Source organism: Vollenhovia emeryi, unplaced genomic scaffold (assembly GCF_000949405.1).
Source record: "Vollenhovia emeryi isolate VEMERY1.0 unplaced genomic scaffold, V.emery_V1.0 DF939126.1, whole genome shotgun sequence".
Taxonomy (NCBI): Eukaryota; Metazoa; Arthropoda; class Insecta; order Hymenoptera; family Formicidae; genus Vollenhovia; species Vollenhovia emeryi.
Window position 1 is genome coordinate 3,790,036 of NW_011967240.1, and position 24,957 is coordinate 3,814,992.

General features: G+C 44.5%; 1 protein-coding gene across 1 annotated transcript; it reads left to right on the forward strand.

Annotated features, from left to right (window-relative positions):
• The first annotated feature begins 148 nt into the window (after window positions 1-148).
• LOC105569084 (mastermind-like domain-containing protein 1) lies at window positions 149-16,805 on the forward strand. The gene is made up of 6 exons (XM_012025252.1): window positions 149-581; window positions 2,041-2,380; window positions 13,121-13,237; window positions 13,610-13,887; window positions 14,094-14,412; window positions 15,039-16,805. The coding sequence occupies exons 1-6, from the start codon at window positions 312-314 to the stop codon at window positions 15,368-15,370; spliced, it is 1,656 nt and encodes a 551-aa protein (XP_011880642.1). The 5' UTR covers window positions 149-311; the 3' UTR covers window positions 15,371-16,805.
• Window positions 16,806-24,957: the final 8,152 nt, after the last annotated feature.

Below are 24,957 nucleotides of genomic sequence, written 5' to 3' on the forward strand. Positions count from 1 at the left end.
GTCTCGACGATGGTGCGCGTAAAAACCTGATTACCCCCGACCCCCGATCAGGCGACGCGATCGCGCCGCGTGCCAGTACGCCGGCGAAGATATCGATTCCGTGATCGCCGAGAAAGTTGCCCCCTCGGCGAAAGCTACCCCCTTCCGGCATGGGGGCGAGTGCGAGTGTCGTCGACTACGCGGCTTCGCGTCCGGCCCGGTGATCGCGCGGCGACCGCGCGGAGCAAGCAATTGTATTCGGAGCACACGCGGATTCCACTCCGATTCCGCACCTGTCGGCGAGTGCCGTTGGCTCCTGTCGAGCGGCGATCATGTCGCTACCCCGCGGCGTCGGCCTCGGTGTGGACGTGGGTCAACTGATGCAGCACCAGCAGCAGCAACAGCAACATCACGTGCTGCCGGCCGCGTTCTTCCTGCGCGCCAGTGCCGAGAGGTATCAACGGACCCCCAAGTGTGCACGATGCCGTAATCACGGAGTCGTGTCCGCGCTCAAGGGGCACAAGCGCTACTGCCGATGGCGGGATTGCGTGTGTGCCAAGTGCACCCTTATCGCCGAGAGGCAACGCGTCATGGCCGCTCAGGTAAATTCTCACCACTGTACGCCGTAAAGTTAGAAATGTGCTTTTCGGTTTTCAAAATACGAGCTTCTTCTATCACGCGGAGTTCTATTTGTAGAACTCGGCAAAATTATCGGCGCCTTGCCGCAGACATTTTCGATTGTCTCCAATTCAACGCGAAAGAGAGCGTGTGTTAATGGACAGTCATATGAAGGGACTGCTTTACGTATCCACGTAGCGTAACGCGGCTGCAAAATAATTTCACTTTCCTGACGTTGCAACTTTCATCAGAAGGAAATGCACGAAATGAAAATGCGTGGATAGGTTTGAAAAATAATGTAAAAACCACCGACAGTGATTCGTTGAAATCGCTTTTGCAACAATTGTTAATTAGAGGGATGTATCGCGAACTGTTAAGATATCTACAGGCTGACGTTGAAGGTCGAGATAAAACGTACCTGAAAATCGATTGTTACACGCCGAGATTTCATAATCACCGTAACGGGGACATGAATAGAATCAGCAAGTGAACTGAATAGCGATAAAAAAACTTGATCAAATGTTTCTAATTAATTATATTAATCGCTAATTAGCACTTTGCTAATACTTTACCGCTTTTCCTGAAACGCCATAAATTCATCATCTTAATTTCATCGTCTCGCTTCCCCTTCGCATTCATGTGCGGCAACACGTGTTGTTACACATACGTCGTCCAAGTTACTTGCATTTAGTATACATACACACACAAGTTAAGTAGAGATTATCCCGGTTACCTCTCTTCTGTAAGCTATTACCGTCAGAATACCGTTTCTGGATTTACAGATACAGGATGCTAAATTATATCATTGCAATACACGCACTTGAGACTTGGTCTCGTTGTCAGGTAGCCTCGATAAGGATCGCGGCTTATACTTTCTAGCTTTCTCCAACAGAATGAGCAACACATCTTTTCAATTGTCATCTTTTCACGTGCTCGTGATGTAGGAGGAGAAGGGGGGGGAGGGTGGAAGAGTAACTCTATAGGTCCCATTTCATTGACGCTATGATTTAGCGTCAAATATAGTCACGTGACTAAATTTACCGCTCGCCTAGGGAAGGAGAAGTAGTTGCAAAATATGAGCGTCGTGAAACCACCGCTGGCTGCGTTCAAAAACACCACCCGAGTACCCCAGAGTATCATTTTATCCTTGTTTAACATACGGTGAGCAACAAGGATAGAATAATACGCTGGGGTACTCGGGTGGTGTTTCTGAACGCAGTCCTTGCGACACCCAGTCACACCACGGCACACTGAAAAAGTTGAGACGGTCTCAACTTTTTCCCTCCCTACGTCGAAAAGTCACTAGAACTCATTTGCCGCTGGTTTCTAGCGTCCATGAAATTGCACCTTATCGGGTATTGTATTAAGACGCAAATCTGTAGTGATATTAATGGCACGTTTTAGCGATTCATCCTTCTGTAGCGAGAAATAAATTTGTTTTAGGTCGCGCTCAGGCGGCAACAGGCCCAGGAGGAGAGCGAGGCGCGCGAGTTGGGCCTGCAATTGCAATACAATGCCGGCAGCTGCAATACTGCCCCCGTTCTACCGGCGGCCGCCGGTGCGACGCCAGCTGGTAGTCCGCCCCCGCACCCGGCGCACGTAGCGAGTCCGACGGGTATCGCGATACCCGCGGCGGCCGCGGCGGCCGCCGCCGCCGCTGCCGCGCAGCACATCCAGACGCAGCTTCAGCATCAGCCCGCGGAATGTGGTCTCTTACCGCGGAAGAGATCCACCCAGGACGAGTATCGGCAGTCCAAGGTCGAGAAGACTGACGCTGTTGTCGGTAAGTGAACCGACATTGCTTCAAGTTTGCGAGAGAACCTCCCCTTTCGTTTTTCACGTATCGCCCACACAAATCGTCTCTTTTATTAGAAACAAAAACCATCAAAATTGTCCAGCGCGTAACTACGTAATACGCGCAACTGCAAATGTAAATGTGCACGTGTCTCGTGCGTCCGAAGCGCAGTATCCTTGATTTTCAATTTGAACGCAGAACGCTCTCCAACTCGATGTCAGGGCGGGAAAGTAGAGTATCGCTATTTGGCAAAAGCTCTCGATATATACATATACACGGGCGCAATAATAATCGGCGGCACGCGACTAAGAAGCGGGCGCGCATGTGCGTTCGGCACACGCGGGACTTGCGGACGAGTGGCCATTAAGAACGTGCGTACCACGCCTTAAGTAGGGCAAGTGGCCGCAGGCCATAATGTTGTTAAGTAAATAATGGTCACAAGCTCGCGGGCCCTTATTACACTCGAATGCCACTCGAAGCGAAAGTCGTACTCGTTAGTGGCGGCCTTTAATTCTCTCCGTTCGCCCGCTCGCTCGACCCTTTCGTTCTCCTTCCGCAAACTTCTTTTCCAGGACGACTCCTGTTCTCGCCCTGTACGGTACAAGTGAGAAGTGCGCTCACGGGCTTACATCCTAGGATATACTCGAGTACGCTCTCACTTCTCTGCTAAACCTCTGACCTTGCACCTTACTGACACACCTTGCTTCGCGACACCTCACGGAAAGAAAAATGTAGTTGCCATAGCTAAAAACTCCTGCGGCAACTAAGTTTCAGTTGTAAAATATGGCCAGCTAATATTTAGTTGTGATAGCTAAATATTTTGCTACTGTACCTATTGCGTTAGATGCGATAGCAAACCGTTTGCTGTGGTTTAGAAATTTATAGTTATGGCAGCAAAATATTTCAAGCAAACCATGATTAGCTATGGTAGCGAAATTTTTCTTTTCAGTGCTTCCTTGACGACGAACCTACTGTGCGTAACACTTGGAAATCTTTCAATTCAGACGTTCGAGGAGAGAGGAGAGATCTCAACGTGTAGATATCTTGCCAACCGTATATTCAGAAATATACGGTTATATTTGTAATTGTACTTTTCATGTTACAAGCGTTTCTCACTTAGACACGTTACATTAGACGAATGTTAGGATTAGATCGAATTTAACAGTAAATGTGAGGCAGTGAAGACATTTATGTCCAGAGTGTCTCTGCTCACGTCACACCATCGGCCATTCTTTCTTTCTTTTTCCCCGGTCGGATATCACTTTATTTCAATTGCAATCGATTATCGACTTGTTACGAACACTATGTAGCGCTTTTCTATCGCTCATATTGCACTTTATTGTTACCTCTGCTAGTGACATTCGAAAGAGATTGCCCTTCGTTGCGCTCACGTGCAAATGCAGTTGTGGTTAATAAAATCTATCTGCGTCGCGATGTTGCGTTACATCGCTTGTCCATTCAGCTCGCACTTGCAACAAGAGTATGCCGGGCGCGATTTCCATTTCCCATTTCATTGCTCACCGTTTACCCCTTGCTAGTGCAATTTATCGTCTTTCGCGCGACTGATTATTTATCAACAATTTTGAGAAAATCTAAATTAGACAATGTTTTAGATAAATTAATCTTATATTTTTTAATATTGATAATAAGCGAATGAGTAAAATAAAAATACAATTTAATGTTAAAGAAAAAGAACGTTACATATTATTAAATGCTACATTACACGTCTCGAATTGCATAAAATGCAATTTGCCTTTATCTTCGTGCACGCTTTCCGTCGCTGTTGTATACGTAATAATTTTTATTATTACAAGTATACAATATGCTTTCCGTAGTATAACGTAGAATACTAGATAAAGAGCAAGGAAGAAACGAAGAAGACGAGGAGAGCATGAGATCTGATAGCGATCGCCTTCCAGGCGAATTCAAAGCGTGCAAAAAAGGGCAAACGATGTCGACGAAGAATATCGTGAGTGAACATTTTCTTCCTGCGAGGGGAAACGCTTTCCCGATTCTTTACGGGACATGGATTCTGTCGCCGATGAAAAGAACGGAAAGATCGAAGGCGAGAATGTTCTCTAATTTCCAGAAGTAATTAAGGATTAAAAGTTTGGAGTATATCATTCGGGGGCTGTGTCTATATAAACACGCAAATTTCTAGATCTGGAGGAAAGTGAGGAATATCGATCGAAATATCGGCATCGATGAAACTACGCATCGGTAAACCAACAATCTTTGATTAACAAATTTAAGTGCCACGTAAGATTTCTATCATACTTAGTATCTGTAAAATATTTCGCGATTATGTTTGCTTCATTTACAGTCTGAATGTCATTTTGTTTGACTTTGGTTTATTTTCGGGAAGGAAAAACCAAAATGAAAAAAATTATAAATAGTTCAGATCTTACTCTTTAATCGTACGAAATTAACGAAATTGACATACATTTTTAATTTACTATCCCGGCAGTTAGTTTACTAAAAAAAATCACTTGTGTGGAGTCTATCGAATCAATTCCATTTTACAATAATATTATTGATTGTTGATACGATAAACTAATGTCGTAAAAAAAAGTAGAATCCACGAAGAGAGAGAGAGAGAGAGAGAGAGAGAGAGAGAGAGAGAGAGAGAGAGAGAGAGAGAGAGAGAGAAAGAGAGGAGAGAGAGCAACGCAGATACTATCCCGTCACTACAAGGAAACCCTTCGCGTGCACCTGGTTTCAATTACGATCCCGAATGTACCGCGCGTACCTGTGAGACCTGCGCGACGAGGGAGATACGTAAGATGTCTTTCTGGCCGATCTTCGAAACAGAGTGCTTACACTAGTATAGAACCGAGGAGAGTCTCCGGTCGAGAAGTTTAGCAGTAATTGAATTTCTCGGACCAGTGCCTTCGACCGCGGGGGATTCTGAGTTGGTCGCTAGCGCGCGCGCGCGCGCTCTCTCTCTCTCTCTCTCTCTCTCTCTTTCTCTGAGTAGGTCGGAGAGATCACGAGGTGGCTCGCTACCAAGTGGGTGGGTGTACTCTCGGTAGCGAAGAGAAACTCGACGAGCCCCCATTATATCGCAAACGGGGAAAGAGATATCCACTTCTTTATACTTAATGCTAAGGGAAGAGATACTTGCGACTATAGAAAAAAAAATACAAGGGACCTCTTTCTTCGAATGTGCGCAAAACATTTCAGCGAAAGATTAAGACTGTTTTATCACAATCTTCTCGCCAAGTCACCTTTGCTACTCTTGTTTCGATCATTTTTATCGTGCGATGTGGCGAAAATTAAGTGTCAACGTTCTTTATTCAAATTCCCTTCCAAGCTCTAGTGAACGAGTACATACATTTACCTAATAATTAAAGTTTATTTTAAAAAGTTCACTAGTTGAGTTCGCCAGTCACTAGCTGACCGATTGTCTGAAACGATTGGACACATTGGATTTGTTATTATAAATGTTACTTCAATCAAATTGACGTTTGTAACAATCAACCATTTATAACAAAATAATATAACGATTGCCCGCGATTTACAGGGGTATAAATAACGTACGGGTATCTTTTAATATTATATCTAGTAATTTTCGAAATTTATTTACTATAGTTTATTATATTATAGTTGCTATATTATACAACTGCTTTTAAAATTACAAAACACACATACTTATTGCACACATAGAGAGGCGTTTATTCTTCAGATTTTGTTTTTCGATTTAGCAAACTTAATTTGGAGAACTCTTAGTTTCGCAAACAGTGTCCGGTGGACTTGACTTTTACGTAATTGCGTGTACGACACGACGATACGCATAATTGATTGCTACGAATAGTTTCGAGTTATTCATGAGTCGATCATATTAACTGACATTTACGAGCGACGAAATACACGAGGGTGGGCTTGGCGTAGCAAAGGGCGAAGCGCCGCACGGCGCAATCATTACGTCGAAAAGGACGATGTAGAGATTTGGTCTTTCCGTTGAGATTCTCTATGGACGAGCAGAGAGTAGCAGGGAGTAGCAGGGAGGAGCAGAGAGGAGCAGGGAGGAGCAGGGAGGAGCAGGGAGGCTTTGTAGGAACCGGTGCACACACGCACGCAGCAGGCGCCTTTTGTACGTACGTGTGCGACACACCCTTTATCCCGTAAGGATCACTTGGTCGCTCCGTCTACCGGGGACCATTATCCGGCAATTTCTCGCAGGAGAGGGAGAAGCTTCTTCGAGTGTCCAAGAAACTTTGTGAAAGACCAGTTCGCTTCCGTTCTTCGTCCTTCGTGACTGCGGAGGACACCAGGAAATTATTTCGTCCCCACTGTAATACGCCCCCCCTCCCCCCCTTCTCTCCCTGGATTCTCCTTGCATTCGCGCTCGTGTGAATTCACGCGGCGTGTCTTCAATAGGGAACGAGCAGCGTAAGAAAAAGATTTCGATCGCACAATCGCGAAACGGATTTTTCTGAAAATGCCAAATGCTCACCGGTCCGGTGTTCTTCAATTCAAACTCGTTACGCGTAAATCAATTGGAAAAAACGACAGTGTTTTCCCAAGAGCTTAATTTCAATCGCATTCTCGGCAGTGAGTAGTAACGAGCGTGTGAAAATTCAATTGGGAGATTGTGAATATTATACGCGTATACTTTACGTGTTATATTACAAATTAAAAGGCAAACGGCAAGAACAGTTTTCTCTTTAATATCAAGTGAATGGTACTTGTGCGCTCTATTGGAATTTATGATTAAAGGAAAATAAGATTGGTCACTCTCTAAAAAAAAGTGTCTAGTTGTAAAATATGCTAAAGAATTAATAACGGAGCCGTTAATCGATCACCCATTACATCAATTTGCTATGTTTCCAAGTACATACGCACGCGTCGCGAGAACTCTGCAAAGTAAACGCGATTTAAGTAATCAAATTCAAAGACGAATAAGGCAGAGGGAGAGGGGATGGCTCGCACGGCTATTTACGACGTGCCTGGCAACATTGTTTGCAAAGAGTCAGCGGGACTTCGGGAAACACAAACGCGGACAGATAGGTAAGGTTGGGCCCGACCTTACCTATTTGCATAGGTGTACCCGCTCTCGGGGTCGAATGCACGTACACGTGCAACGCCGCCGAAGGAGCACGTCTCTAAGAGTGTTTGAACAAAACTTCTACCAGCGTACCGACCACGTTCCTCTCTGCTCTCTGTCGGATTCCCCCAGGATCGCTGGCGGTATGGAGAGCCTTGACAGCTTGATCTTTGTTGATCGATACAAGATCCGCGGGAATGTCGCTAAATATCATCTTGAACGTGATTTTATGCTGCTAACTCGGTGTGAGAGTACAAAGCGAGTAAAAGCTGTACCTCTCCAGTTATGGATATACAAAATGATATGGAGATATGCTGAGCGGCTGTCAAGTTGTCGTCGTTCAGCGTTTCAAGATATTTGAATATTATCAATCGACGAAAATACTAAGAAGAAAAGAAGCTCTTGGAAAAGCTATTACAACGCTACACATGTATGCGAAAATAAGATCAAACAACATGCAACTTTCGTGCTGCAATCTGGTGCGGCACAAATTTTCCCCTTTGTTCCAACCTTTCGAAAAGTTGGTCAAAATTTCAAAGGAATCTCATCATCTCGCGTGTGTTCACCGATACAATGCTAATTTAATGTAACCCAATTTTGCTAAAGAGCGATTAAAATAATCTTCGGAAGCCGCGCGCGTCGGCCCTCTAGAGAAGAGAAGAAAGCGATGGAAATCAGACACTCGAACGATGGCAGAGGCTTCGCCCTTCGGCTACTTTCGCGAACATAAAAGGGCCATTCGATCCAGTCGACTTAATTAATTTGGCAGGGGAGGAGACGTACGTTCTCAAATGCTTGATTGACGTAAAGAAAACTAATGTTTTTTTTTCCCTCTCAAGGATCATCAAAGCACGGAAAGAAAAAGCAAATAGTGCCTATTTAGTTATCTTATATGTATCTCTAAGAACAAACATACAAACGTAAGTATTACGATATTGATATGTTTATCATAATTTCCAAATATTTACACGCTTAAAGAACTAAAAATCGATGAGACTTGATAATCCAAGAAACGATTGTGAACAAGTATAAGCGACTCACGGAAGTCGATCGCGAAAACCTCTCTCGACATGCGACAACATGGCGGCCCAGCATCGCGAACGTAACGCATTGACGAACAGCCAGCCGAGCGTAAAAGCCCGGCGTTGTAGATCTCGGCAGAAAGAAAAAACTAACGATCACGTTATATTCCTCGGGAAATAGAAGGGACACGCGGTGGGACGCGGAAGGACGAGCTCTCGAAGGAACCCCTGTGGAAATGGAAGCGACAGAATGGGAAGGGAGGGCCGAGGGCGAATCGCGCCCACTCTCTCGCGAGGAAGCCTACTACTACGCTCGGAGAGCGTGCTTGGTAAACGTTTACGAGGCATAAACGCCAAAACAAAAGACGACTGGGCGCGAAACAATTAAAAACGTTACGCCCGATCGCTCTTCAACGTTCTCGTCTCTTGCCCTCTCTCTCTTGCTTACCCGCTCGCGTTCTTTCTCCGCCTCCTACCCTTTTATGCCTTTTTCCCTCTCCCTCGGCTCTCACCCTATCCATCATATATCCCGGGGTGTACACACAACCATCCCGCGGCCGTATTCACCCCTTTCACAACGAAAATACACCAACGTTGTAAAGCGGTGCTCTCACGCACATGTACATGCATATGCACACGCAGGGAAGGGGGGAGAGAGAGAGAGAGAGAGAGGGCTTGGAAATAAAAGGGAATCGCGACGCGATTTAATGACTGATCGGGCTGTTGCTCGCTGTTGCTGCCGTGCAGGCTGAAGAGCTCTTCCTCCCCCGCGCGTTTCGTTCCTGCTTTCCCTCTCTTTCTCTATTTTCGCATATCTGATAAGGAACTTGCCTTTTCTTCGGGCTCTCGCGCCGGCCCTCGAATCGGCCGGGTCATTTCTGCGCGACAGATCGAGAGCTGCTATTTTCCGGGCGTATCGATACGTAATAATGAGAGTCTTTTCTCATTGCTTGGGTCTTGGATCTCGGAGCTACAAACTACTACCGCTGCCGCTATATTGCTGCCTGCTCTTGCTCTCACACTTATTTTCTTAATCGCTTAAAAAAGTTTGGATTATTCATTTGTACATCTAATATTAATAGATTTTAGTGCGTCGATAAGTATCTATTCAACTATCGAATCATACAATTTCGGATTATGGGAGGAAAACTTTCCGCGTAAATTACTCTCACACCGCTGTAATTTAATAGCTTCCCGAAATTAACATCATGTACAAAAGCCATTTATCAATCGCACGTGCGGCTAAAGAAAGAGAAAACGTTTCCGAGTTTCGCGTACAACCCTCCGGTTACTTTACGAGCTTACGAACAATAGGTTAACTGATAATTCATAGCCTTCGCTTCCCCTTCGCGTAATCTAATCGCGAAATCCAACAACTGACGAATGTAAACTTTGCGGTGCTAGAAAATTCGGTTTCGTCAGAGCAGCTGGGGATTCGGGAAAATGGCACGATACTTTTCAGCGATAATCGTAATTGTAGAAATTAGTGGGAAATTTCTATTTTCTAGAGCGACGGTGACATACTAATTCTCTTCACGTTGACTTTCCCTCCGCCGAAGGAATCGAAGGGATGTCGGAGCAAGGAAGTAACAAGTGGAATAGGAGCAAGTTGAATTTTGTCCAGAAGTAGAAGGAAGAAAGATTTGTATCGAGGAGCGTCGCGAGCTCCCGCTTAGGCTCGTTTCGCCTAAGCCTAATTTATAGGGATGTTTCGTGTCCTCCACAGTTGCCCCGCAGGCTGTGTCCTATTACTCCTATTCTCTATTATGCGCCGCCGCGCCGCCGTCGTAGGCCGAAGCTTCTCCCGATATCTATGTGCCATTCTAAATTATTCGGTATTGTCCTCGCATGATTCCATTGTCCGCGTCTGTCTCCACCGTGTGCTGATACGCCATGCCGCCGCAGGTTTAGGGCGTAGACCTACAACAACACCCGTCGCCGTCGCCGCTGCTTGTGCGCGCGGGTTGTGGGCGCGTGTATCTGCTTCGAGTGCGTCGCGTCGCGTCGCGTCTTGTCATCGTCGGCCAAGAGAGGTGAAGAGAGGTCCGTACGCGAGCTTCACTCGTACGTACATGGTACATCGAACATGTCTAATTAATCGTCATTTCCGAGCCGCCACGCACGATGGAAGAATGCGTGGGTTTGACGAGGCTGTTTGTGACGGCGGTGCGATCGCTTTTGTACGCTGAAAGCTACGGTAACTTATTGCGTGGATAGTTCTCAAGTTGATAGATCAATGGAGGCAAGTGTTAGTGTGGTCGACTAGATCGAAAGGGTCGAAAGAGGTGCGATGGAGTTTTCACGTATATCAATTGAGAAATGAGAATGACAATTAGGACTTGTAACTCGTTCGATGATTGTGTAACTTTTTCAAAAAGTTTAATTATGTTATTACGTCGGCACAAGATGGGTCAGCCATCAATAATTTCCATCGAGAAGAGGCCCGTCTCTTTTTCTCTCTCCACGTTCTTCTCATCTTACCGTTTGTAAATAAGGGTGAGTTTAAATCACAGCGACGTTTCTTGAGCGAGCAGTCGTCGACAGGCACATATATCCAGTTGGTACCACGGTGCTTCTTCTTTCCGACGCAACGAGTTTTATTAACTTTCTCGCGTATCAAAATACACGCTAGGTATATACGGTTGCCCCGGCGCGCGGCGTCGAAAGATATCCAAGAGAAGTTAGATCTCTCCCATTCGTGTGTGCCCGGGACAGGAGAGATTACAATAAATTGCACACACACCCTTCTCGAAATACAAGACAAGTATAAGGGAGATGAAGAAGAAAGAGGGGAGTAAAAGATTCCTGTTCGCGATACTGTGTTCCCTATTGAATATACGGTGTTTCGTCCCGTCCAAAGGGCGGCGACGTTTCACAATAGTCTCGTTTTTCTCACCTTTCTCGTCATTGATTAGACAGGTACTTTCGTAAGCCGCTCAGACTACTAGGAAGTGAACTGTGAGACCTACTTGGAAATATCATACGAGATTACATTCCAAGTTTCTCTTATTTATGAATTACCCATTTCTAGCCGATCAATTTCCTGTAGCTTACGGATTCGAGAACTTGGACGACGATGAAACGGCCCTGTGTCACCTTTTATGTGTTTATATAGAAACACTTTATGTGTGCATATTCGACAAACGCAGCTTGGATACTTGACACCCTCGAGGTAGATCTGGTAGGTATGCACTTGGTTACGCTATAGCCAGGCTTTACGAAGGTTACAAAGGGACAGGAATTTCAACGTCGTGTGAGAGTGGCACGCACACTGAAAGCCGGAGGGGTTGATACCGGGGGTAGTCCCTGAAAGAATGATATTTTAATAACGGCTTCTCTCTCTCACTCTCCCTGCCGGTAGATATTACCAGCGATTCTTACGGGAGCGGAGCCTATACGCCGCGTCATCATCGGTGTGTGCAACACTTATACGAACGTATCCCAGGACACGTCGAGGGTTTAAGAGTCCTCTCGGTGCGCCAGCAGCTACATTAACGCGGGCTCTCGATATTGCATTCCTTTCCTTTGACGTCCTCTGGTGTCAATTATTAATGTTATTATCTAGATGCCACGCTGGAAGCGGAGATAGCTGTATCCTGCTGCGGAATTTTTCTCGGCATCCTGCAAAGAACGTCGCTCATTCGCATTCGAGACACGCACACACACTTTTCGATGTTGTCCAATGTCGCCGAGAGAAGTCGATCAATTGCGAAATTAATTGGCGATAGTTAATGCACATTGTAATTGGAAACTCTACACGGAAAGAAAAATGTAGTTGCCGTAGCTAAAAACTGCTTGTGGCTAAATTTCAGTTGTAAAATACGGACAGCTAATATTTAGTTGTGATAGCTAAATATTCTGCTACTGTGCCTATTGTATTAGATGCGATAGCAAACCGTTTGCTGTGGTTTAGAAATTTATAGTTATGGCAGCAAAATATTTCAAGCAAACCACGATTAGCTATGCGAAATTTTTCTTTTCAGTGTAGACAAAGGTCTAACTAATTGAAGAGAAATTTACCACCGACGCAAAACTGTATCGTTATAAGAAATTGAATAATTACTGCCGGCCGACAAGTTGCGTGTTCACCAATCCATGTAATCGAGCAAATCCGGTTAATCTACCAAATGGAGAACTCGCGGTTAAGAGCACGATAAAGACTCCCGCGCTTAAACGGGCACGCAAAGGGGCGCTCGTATATGCTCGTACAAGAGGGTAGGTTAAGGGAATAAGGGGGTGAAAACGGAAACCGTTCGCGTTGCTGCTCTGGCTACATTTCCCCGGCCTATCAATCTCTCCCTTACTAATAAACGAACGGTTAAACTTTTTAACGAGCGGTCAGACTTTCACCTTCTAAGCGCGATCAAGCACCCACAGGGATTCTTTCACGCATTGCCGACGCCTTAATAGTCGTGCACGTGCATACGCGCGTGCTGTAACGGCGCCCTTGAAAGGTCTGTACCCTGCTTTACTTTTATTGCTAGATATACATACCTCGGACTTGTGCGCGCGTGTGCGCATACGGGTATTATACGTCACCTTTCTCAATTATATTCCCAATAAATTGCAATTCTCGATTGTGGAGAAACCAAATAGAATCGCACGTTTTTCCCATTGCTCGGTTAAAGTACTCTAAGAAGGGGTTTTCTTTTATTTCAGGCTTGAAGCGACCTAGAATTTCGGAGAACACGACAATCTTGTCAACGAGCGATCCTGGCAACGAAGATGATCATGATTCCGATTCCGGTGGCGAATTACGACCCGATCGTTCATTAGGTAAAACCGTTATCTTTTTCTTTATCTCTTCCTTAATGCGACGCCTCTCGCGAACACCAAAGTTTAGGTGTAAAAATTAACAAGTAAAGGTTAACAGTGCGTAATGTTATAACAATCTTTAATTATGGCTCTAAATTGAGCCATCGTCAACGATACGATAACAGTTCGATTAAAATCATCTAACGCTCTCCGGCGAATGATATCGGAATCTTAATATTTAGCAAGAAATATATCACGTTTGATCAAACCTACTGTTCTATTCGAACACTTACTAAGAATTGCGATTAACTCGAGTATCCCGATTGTTCGAGTCGATCGAGCAGTTGAATTCTTCATCTATAAAGTTCCCCGATCAAGTGGCAAACGTTACAGTGGTGTCGACGGCGTCAGGATTACCGGAATCCGAAACGACGACGAGAAAGCGCAGCAATAGCCTGAACGATTCCGAGGAAGGCAGTCCGGAGCCGGGCTCGCAAAGTCCGACGCACACCCCGCCGTTGACACCCGCTTTGACACCGCAAAGAGAGGACACTCCGGCGCCGGAGAACCTCAGCCTACGCAAGAGTGGCAGCCCCCCGCAAACGCAACAGACTTTGCAACCAGTGGATCTGGTTCAACCTAGGCCTAGTCCCCCGCTACCCCCATTAGCTGTGAGTTTTGCCATTTCAGTTCTTAAATTAACCATGGCTTACAATTGAGCGAGAAAAAAAACACATCATTTGCTTGCGCCGTGGTGTAATATGAAACAGAGGGGGAGAAAAGAAAAGTTTATTTCAAGACGCGAAATAATAGGCCGTCGCCGCATCTTATCTTATTAGCGATAATTCTCAAGCTCGAGAGATATACTCGATTGCAGGCCGCAACAATAGGCAGTGCGGTGCACTTTCCTCCTTACGCGTCTCTCTACGGGCCGACGGCGAGCTCGCTAGCATATTGCTCGCCGGCGCTCTATCAGCACCAACACCATCACCACATACCTGAGCCGCGGGAGATTCAGATGCAAATGCAAATGCAGAATATCCAACAGACTTGCGGGCTGCAACTGCAGCAGCAGCAGCAACAGCAGCAGCAGCAACAACAGCAGCAACAGCAACGCTCACCGGTCGACGTTTTACTGCGTGTGTTCTCTGGAAGACGTCGCGCCGATGTCGAAGCGCTCCTCCATCGCTGCAAAGGTAAAGTTTCTTAACTTTTTTTTTTAGCAACTTTTAAAATCATATATAACCCCGTACACGAGACAAATTTTATTTCAAAAATATTATGATATAGAATTGTTATTTGCTCGTCCGAAAATTCTTCAAGTTTGATTTGTGTTGAAATATTTGAGAGAACGTAATTGTATTTGGTAGTTTGAAAAAGAGTTAATACGAAATGTCGTGACGAAGAGAGTTTGTGTTTGCGACAAAAATTATATATGAGATTATACATGAGATCATTACATGTCGGTCTTCTCATTGTATTGGTTGTTCGCAAGGTGATACGTCAGGTATTATCAGGTCGTTGTCACTTATGTAATTATTTGATGGACTGTACCTTTTACAAAATTATGTCGTTATGTCGATACAAGTGCAATTATAAATTTTCAATCTGGATAAATTGGTAGGCTCTAACACGCCTCCGTTGCCAGATCTCTCTCCTCTGCATAATACTATCGCTTGATCGTCGTTACATTTCTCGATAATGTTCTCGTAAGTGATACACACCATGGCTGACATGGCCGAGAGACACGAGACCGCGGCGCGGCGCGGGCACGCTCTGCCGAAAACAGAGAGACGAAAGAGAATTTGCCTATATGTCGCAGGCGACGTGGTATCCGCCATGGAGGTGCTGATCTGCGAGGATAATCTGCAGCCCAAGTCGGCGTTTTCGCCGCTGGCGGGCGCCTTGGCATCGGCTGCCGTGGCGTCCGCCGCATCCGTCTCAGCTGCAGCTTACGCGAGCCGCGCCGCGTACTGCACCACCCCGATACCGCCGACGCGGCATCGGTTCCTGGCCGCGCCTTACACCGGAACCGGTTACCTGCCCACCGTCATCAAACCGCCCAACCAGAGTCTGCATGCCAACGGTACTGGCGACGCCTATCGGGAGACCAGCCCCGACGATGCCAGCGATAAGACCAGCTATTCCGAGTGACCTGACGAAAATTACGCTGTCGCCTGGTCGTATTCCTCAATAGTCCCCTAATGGACTATTTCGTTCGCGCCGAATACTAGGCGCGCCAAGTGGAATCATTCTTGAGGCCTCTATGCGTCATCAGCCGTTGAAAGCTGATGATCCATCAGTTATTCCAAATCTTAACCGACGATAACAGTGCAACGTTATTAAAATCTTACCAAGATCGATCGTTCGATCGGAAATTATACATTGGCGGAATCGACAATCTTAATCGAGAAACCAGTTCCGATCACCGGTGTTTACTCACAATCCTTGTAATCCTTCATTACATCTCTTGTTCGCATCTCTCGTGAATCTCGTTGATGACTTTGAATCTCTTCCGATGAGAATGTTATTTGCATAATTTGGTTTCGAAATACGCAGATTAGGCGTAATCTTTTAACGATGAGAAAACGAAAATACCGTAATAGATATATCCACCGAGCGAGAGAGAGAGAGAAAGAGAGAGAGAGATTCTTTTTAATTTTTTTCTTTGTTCCTAAATCATCTTTAGACTGGCTATGATGGATACATTTTATGACTGTGAAGCCATTCTCATCAATAGAAACATTAACAAAACGTACCATGGAAAAAAGAAACTACCATTTTCCAAATAAACCGACAAAATATTATCTCAAGAAAAGATACTATCGAAGAATTGAGTTTACTCGTTATCGGCATCTGCAGGCAGTATGAAAACCTGATTGATATTGACGCAATGAAGCTCTGTTCCACTAGACAATAAAAGAGGTAAAAATTGTTGTCTCCATAGGAAGATGAGTGAGAGAGTGTCTCGAGAATGTTAAAATATTGAAGCTTGAGAGTATCTGACAATCCGAGAGTATCTGGTTTTAATATTTATACACTTGTACATCTCTCACGCGAAAACTGACACGAGCGCTTAATCAGATGTCTGCGTTAATTATCCGCCGACTCTAAATCGTGATGAATGATGAATTTCGCTATGTGACGCAACGTACAAAAGTACGAAGAGAGAAGCGCCAAAGGATAATTAAATTCATGGCTGATTCGTTTCCAGAGTATACTTTATACATGTGTAGATAAAGACTATGTAGACAGATATGTGTGTAGGTAACAAGTTTGACGAGTATATCAGCCAGACAAGAGGAAGGTGAATCTGTAAATACGACGCTATATAGCTAATGATATTAATCTCGAAATTTTTGCCGGAATATGTTTAACATGTTATACGCGCGTACGTACACATATTACACATACACGCACACGCAGCCACGTATAAACACATACATAAATATTGCCTGTAAGTATAACGCCTGCAAAATATCTAGATTGGCCGCTAGCGACCGGAAACATCACCTACCGTAGTTACCAAATAATATATTACTCGAAGAAAAGTGTATAGATCGCAAATAAATAAGATATTGATACTCTATATACACGTCCTTCACTCAACCGTGCCTCCTCCATTAAATTTATTCTTCGACAAAATAATTTTCAATATCGTAATTTGAAAAATAAACGGCTAGATGCATACCGAAATATCTTTTATTAAATGATGCTTTTATTTTAGATTCTCATCAATATATCATTGATTTGGATTTAATATTAATATTTCATTTATTTCAGCAATTTTATTTCTTGTAATACGATTAATGATTTATACGCACTTGATTATCTGTATTTTTTAACTATTGATTGTTAATAACATTTCCTCACCGGGCTCCATAATCCGCGCTACGAGGGACCGTCGCAATTTTCCACGAACTTGCCTGCGACGTGAACCTAAACCTAAATCTAAACATAATTCGCCGTGACGGAGAAACGAGACACGCGGATTCTCTTTGCAAAGAGATAAAGAACGACATCTGATTTTACGAAAACCGGTTTTCCGGCTGAATGAAAATTTTACTGCATCTTTCGACAAACCAAAGGAAAAGGTATCGGATGACGAATACCGTTCGCAGGTGAAGAAATGGGATACGCGACGCCGTTGTATTCTCGAAATCGTTTCATGGTCGATCAATCTCAAATCGCGCTGCCCTTCTTCAATAAATCGATCTCGGTTAATACGAATAATCAATTCTGCCGCTCAATTTACGCAGATAGAGAGTTGCCGTAAAAAGTAAATTAGAAAATTTTTCCCACACTCTGTATATCTCCTTCGTAAGAGCCGTCCGTTGTACATTGAGGAATTTCTGGACGATTTCATATTTCGATCTTAAATTGTGTGTGCGCGCGCGCAATACCAAACCATTGCGTTGCTAGCATATTTTATTCAGTAAAATAAGCAGGCAAGCGAGGTAAGAATCAAGTGTGGGCCCGGATAGCTCACAATCGGTAAGGACAGCAGTCATCCGGCAAGCTTCAAATTCTGATCTAATCCCAGCCCGTTACTTTTCTCGTCCAAAAAAAGTTATTGCACAATTTAAGATTGCAATATACACCTATGTAAATGGAGGGGAAATGTGTTGTTTAGAAATAAAATAAACCTGATTATGATAAACAATCGCTTTGCTCAATTAATATTCGTTGAACGATTTTGACGGTAGAAGAGACGTTGCTCGACGTAGATACTTGGACAATTACGTCGGTGGGGTGTACCGACTTGGGTACACGGTATCGATGGAATACCGATAATCGACTGGCCTCTACAAGGCGCATATCCGATAGGTCGATGCCTGAACACGCGCCCGTCGTTATATACCCGGCAATTTGTGCCCGCGTGCGCGGTGCATACGGTGCATACGGACATTATAATGCCCCGGTTATTATTTACGAGGCATGGCCGCCTGGCTTTCCAGGGGTGGCAATATATCGACACCCCGCTGAGTTTCTTCCTTTGGCTACTGGTTACCATCCATAATGGAGTATAATAGCCCCCTCCTCGTCCTCCTTGCCTTCACCTCTGCCGCGACCGAGTTTAATCCGCAGTCAGAGAGTGCAACAATCCCCTTTCTTCTTCGCGTCTGCACCGAGGAATTTTAAGCCACCGAGCGGGGAAAGGGAGCACTGTTAGAGATGGAAAAGGGGAGCACTGGATGATAGAGACTAAGTAATTCAAGATTCTCCAGAGAGTGGAAGATCGAGGTGCTGGCATTTTATTCAATTATGTGTCTCTATGTACCGATCTTGATCGGATTTAAATCGGCCTTTAGTTATTACTCAAACTTTCAACCCGCGATTAATCACGATTACTTTAAATGTGTAATCGCTCTGTTATTTGGTAACGAATTTGTTTCTATTTCATATGTAGAGTGATATAAAATGATTTAATTTTGTATACACACACTGCGACTGGCGTGCGATTCGTCAAATCTCTTTCTTCTTCAAATGAAACATTAAACGCGGAAAGAAGCGCAATACGATGCGTACCGAGCGGCCAGAAGTGCTTTCGCGTATATAATTTAAGAATGCTCATGTTCGAGATAACAAAACTGTCTTGTACAACTAAAATCAAACGATTATGACATATTATACGTTTATTATACGCTTATTATACGCTTATTACGTATACGTGCAAAAATATGAATTTTAAAGTCAACCGCGAGTAATGTGATTCGTTGAGAAACGACACGACGACGTTACACAATTCCAATGAGGGAATTTCTACTTCCACGACTACTTTTTCTTTTCCGTACTTTTTCTCTTTTTTTTTCATTGGTCGATGAATATAGCTAACCGAATAACGAGTCAGATGGCTTTTAACATTTTTTCGACTTCCATCAATATTTGCTCTCTCGCTCGCTATTTCTCTTCGTCTTGTTCTCCGTATGGGAACTGAGAGAAGTTGTACCCTATGTGGGTGCACACCCGTGCGCGCACTCATACGCATGTTTCGCGGCTACACCGCTTAAATATACATACGTACGAGTGCATGGAAGCCAATCGAAGAGAGATCTTTTGGGCCGTCTCTTCGGGTCGCGCGCGGAAGAGAGAATAAAGTGTTGCCGAACGTCGGCAAACACATGGCGCCGTGTTTGCTCGCCCCGAAGAACGATCGGTCTCGGTGGTACCACCGATCTACGTGTGTGTGACTTGATGTGGACCAAGGATGACACCCGGTAACCATAGCGGAGATCGGATGTCTTTTTGCCAGGTAACTCTAGTCATTGTTTTTTTTGGGGGGGGGGGTAACGCTAATAAGATATCTCGTTTACTTTCTTTGTGATTCAGCACAATATAAAAAAATTGCTCCATTTATTATTTAGATATAAAGACATTATTCGGCATTTGAAAAGGATGCCGTTGTCGCGCCTTTATCGCGATAACGTAAAACGAAGATATAATATCTATCTCGTTTCTTAGCTGTTTGTTATCTTGTTCGAAGTACGACAGACTCAGTCGAAAGAATAGAGAGAGAGGGAGAGAAGCAAGTAATAGAGTCTGGCGGCAGTCCGCGTCGGTACAAATCGAGGCCCCCTTCCTTTCTCCGAGGGACGTCGCGAAACAATTCCGAACTGAATAATATTAGTATCTAACAATAGACGTGCTAAATTGAAATACAGAGAGCACCATGCTGTTTCGCGAGCTCGCGCCGCCCCGCTCCGCATTCTCCGCGTCGCACCATTATAAACGTTGGTACCTACGTATAGGTGCGTCGTACGTGTACATACGCGCACGTCAGTGTCGAGGTGCACGTACGAGATAGAGGATGCAGCGGCTGTACCCTCTTCGCGCGTCCGAGTGTTGGTTCTCCGTGACGGTGACGGTGGCGGTGGCGAGGATCACGCCTTGCGCCGCCGCGATACCAAGCTGAAGGCTTGGCGAGAAATAGCATGCAAATGAAATATTAATTAAATCTAGGAAAATTCGCCGTCTCTCTCTCTTTCTACTCTGGCTGGCAACCGTTCCTCAACGATCCTCGAGTGATCCTTTTCGTTTACCGTACACTATCCGGTCTCCCCGTCCTTTATTACGTACGTTAACCTCCGTAAAACCCATCTCCACTCTTTATTTTTAATATTACGTGCAATACTTGTAACGCTTCGATTTGCTTCACGATGTGCGCGTGCAAATTGTTTGTTATCGAGTAATTTATAATTATTTATATTGTAAATATTAACCACAATTTAATACGTCACTGTTAGACGTATCGAAATTGTGAATAAAAGCATTTATTTATCCATGTCCAAAATGTATGTGCGCTTATGGCATTTCCGCCGATTCAAGTTGAACAATTTCCACTTGCTACTTTATCGTTTCACTGTTGTTCAAATTTGTTCTCGTTCGTCGTCCTCGTTTGTACAATGTTCGCCGTTTCTTCCTCCTGACTTTCCGGTTTTCCGGCTTTCCGGCTCTTCTCCAACACCTATCCTTTAGAAACAGTCCGAAGCATCCCTACCCCAGCCCACCATCCCGTGGTATACGTGTATCTCGCTCCGCGGCGACAATGGCGTCAGACATCGAATTCACTCTATAGCTCGGACATATTCCGTTAATTACTTTCACTTTGCGTCAATGGCATTTCCATTTCAATGATCGTCTCGCCCTGCCCTCATACCCGGGCGTCGACGGGTTCTACCGCGAACATCGCTACCTCGATCCCCAAGCAACCGGCTCGCAACCCCTCCCCTCTCGCCCCATTCCAAACGGATTCCATCGCCACCCGCTCATTGAAATACGTTTCGCATTGTAGACGGAATACAACGCTTGCGCGTACCCTGTAATTGTTGGCACCAAGTCGCCAGAAGCCCAAGTCATTCACGAGTTTGACGAGGAATCTCAACTTCATAGCGAAAACTCTGCAGTTGTAGCTTCCACGGTATTCCCGTCCCCCCCCCCCCTCTTCCTCTCGCGCGCATACATGCAATGAAAATAATTGTCTGTATGTTAGTAATATGAATTTTTCATCTTTTACATAATTATCTGGTTGCCTTCGCTTTTATGCTCCGTTATAAAAATAACGTTAAAGGTATTAGCTTCAAGTTGCTACTGTCACGTGTCGCTTCTTCGAACGAAACGTCGATTGAAGTTTACGAGATAAATATTTGCTCGCAAAAGCTCTGCAAAAGGTCTGCTTCGGCACGGGAGATTAATTACGCATTTGTACGTGTTCGCGCAAGTTAGACCAAGTGGACGATAACTGCGAATCACCCTGAATACCGATGGCAGAACTTATTTTTCACGTCACGGCAAGTTGAGTAATCTTTCACAAAACATCGGGACGAAATAATGCGCAATATTTGCCGAGTAATCGGACTCGGTGCAGGTACACTCGGTGCGGGTTTTACCTGCGCGCGCGGCTTCCACCGTGTGTCACTATGTTTGCCCATCCATTATAGCTACAATAACAAGGAGCGTCCACTCCATCAGCTTCTTTCTATGCCTCCCACGCCTCTTTCATCCGTTAGTACTTGCAACAGTCCTCGGAGATCGCTGTGCATATATATTATACGTGATGTTGACCTTATTCTTCTTAGGCAACATCCATCGGGCATCTTTATTCGCTTTAAAAGCTTCGGCGATGAGAAAAATGTCTTTTATGTAGCGTCAGGTAAAAATCTCCCGAGAAAAAAAGAACATGTGAAATATTGGAGTACTTGTCCTTGTCGTCGCCAACAAGTTTTAATCAATCGGATATCTATAACGTAAGATTTAGTTGTCACTTTTTACTTTAGCCCATCAATTAACAATACAATATTGACTGGAATTATCTCAACCTGTAATGTCGAGTCTCATAAACACAATAGGAATAGTTTCGCGGTGACAACGTACGTCCTCGATATCAAAGATATTGAATACCGTTTCACATGCTCACCACGTAGCTAACCCACAGGATCGGGATAGTCCTAAAACTCCTCCTTTATCGGGCTCCACCGTGACCTTATACCACCCGAGTTTTCAGAACGTACCCTTGCCACGTACCCTTTCTTCACCCCGTGCTCTCTATTATTCGACGATATTAAAATTGTCTTCTATAATCGAGGGTGGCGGTGGCGTTGGTGGCTTGAATAATCCGCAGTCGCCTCCTTAAAGTTTTATTCACGCTATAGAAATGGTCACGTCCCGTTCCGCACGCCACTTATTAGCGGATCGTATATTCTTCAGCTCTCTTTTCGCGTATCTTGATGTATCCAATAAAACACTTTCGTGTTTTTCGTTTACAGGAAATTCTCCTTTTCACATTTTTCCCACTCGGATAAACTGACTTTGTTACAGCTGTTTAATTTCGCACATATATTGCCATAACTAATAATAGTTTTTTATTAATTTTACTTTCTATGTTGGTATGTTAAACATACAATTGGTAATTGTACTGGCATTAATCCTTGACTAATAACATCGGAAACCGATGGTTTCTTTTGAATTTTGCAATTTTTTGTAATTACATTTAAAAGCTCAAACGTTCAAATGTGGTTACTTTCGAAAAAAAGGGATTACGAGTACGTCAAACGTATACTTGTACGTCTACCATGTGTAGGTTTATTAATCCGGTATTACGCTCCGACCGTGCGACCAAGTATGCCGATTCACGGATCGGGCAATTTAATTTAATTTTTCGCCCCTTTCCTCCCTCATCTTCCTCTTCGTTGCCGCCGCGCCGCGCCCCTCCCGCGATCTCTTCTTTCGAAGGCTTCGTGACCCTCGAGTCGTTGTCAATTGCAGGTCGACACCTTTGCCCCGTCGCGTGCGCCTAATCGCTTTAGAATTAACTGCACCCCTACGCGCTTGAGCGAGGGGTAACCTTCGATATTCGGGGTGACAGTGGCGCGCGGATCACCAACGTATCTAACCGTGATTGAGATTTTTAACACTCTTCATTAGGTCCTCTCCGTGTTTTATAATTATCGCTCATCGGACCATTTAAATGATGACACGCGCGCGAACAGTCGTATTAAAAGTATTGAGAGTTCGAGTTCAAAGTCCTTTTCTCTCTAGTTAATAATTGTACATGGGATATCATATCGTACGAGTTAACTGTAAATTTATATTTTCAAGTCAAAATGCTACACAAGGCATTCCATATCTAGCAAAGAATTATAGAATAAAATTTCGGTCGGTAGAAAAGTTCACACTGTCGCGTTCATGCTGTCCTATTTACACAATAGGCTTGTTTCCTGTTCTTACACTAGTGAACTAGTGCAATAAATCAGAGTAAGACAAGCATATTTTTTCTCATTCTAGTTTACTGCACTAGTTCACCAGTGCAGGAACAGAAAACAAACCTATTGTTTCATTCATTTCTTGTATAATTTTGACGACTACCGTCAAAAATAGAAACGCTCGCTATCGATACGCACTTTTATATCGTAATTAATGTGATGATATTTATCGCGCAACGATGCAAAAGCGGAAACTGGGTTATGCTCTCGATCGTTCCAACGAAATAACAAAAAATAAATGACATTGACGTCCAGCCAGCCAGCCAGCCAGCCAGTCACCCAGTCAGTCAGTCAGCCAGCCAGCCAGCCAGTCAACCAGCCAGCCAGCCAGCTAGCCAGTCAGTCAGTCAGTCAGCCAGCCAGCCAGCCAGTCAGCCAGCCAGCCAGCTAGCCAGCACCGAATTTGCGCGGCTGCCATTTGGTACAATTTTTTCAACGAAGTTAATGTTAATCAGTGGCAGACGTGACGTGGATCGAGGGTACTCGACTGGATTTCATGTCCGGCCGCTGCCAGGCTTGCCTGGTGTGTGCGCCTGGCGAGCGTTGCGTATGCCATAAACGCGCTGCCATAAGTACTTTGGCGATATACATCGATTATACTCGCGCGGCGACTCGTCCATTACAACGGGCTAGCGCGATCTCGCGATCGCAGGATCGCACGATCGCGTTCTGTGACCACTCGTGTGGCCGACAAACACATACCAAATATACAGCAAACGCGTATACGCGCGCGTACGTTATTTCGCAAATTATTTCGCATCGTTCATTTCAGAGCCAATGTCACATGCCACGACAGAGTGATATAAAAGTTCCCTACTTTTTCAAGCTGGCCGTTTTGTTATGTTTTGAAAATCGGTTCTACGATAATGCGACACCTGCTGATTGTGAATGATAATTGTAAATCTTATTTTTTCTTCACTCGTCTTTTATCTTCCAAAGAATTGATAGCTGGAAGAATCTTGCGTCCGCGCGGATTTATAGCTATTTCATAATTGTCTAAGAGGAATATATTGATATGTATGATTTAACGATTTTTAAAGTTATCCTGTAACACAGCAAAATAAAAGCGTAAAGCAAAGTATAATCTCACATCGCACTGATACCAGTTCTCTCCACTCCGATTATGAATACTCCTTCTTTTTTTATCCTTTATTTTGACCCTTACCCTTAATGTGTGATGAAAAATGAAGGAACGTATATTTTTTGTGATGTGGTCGACCGCGGCAGGTAGACGCATTCATGCGGTCGAGGGTTGCCGCGGGTGAATCTCCGTTCGTAACGATTCTAGCGGATAACAAGAGAGATCGTTGCACAATGAGACCCGCATAAGAGGCATTAGAAATGCGTGTGTACACGTCGTGTGAGTTTCTATGTACACGCCAGTGGTTTTCACGATGTCGGTAGCACGTACGTCTCCTATCTCGGAATACTCGAGATGAAAACATTACATTGCATACGTTATGCGCACGATATTATCCAATT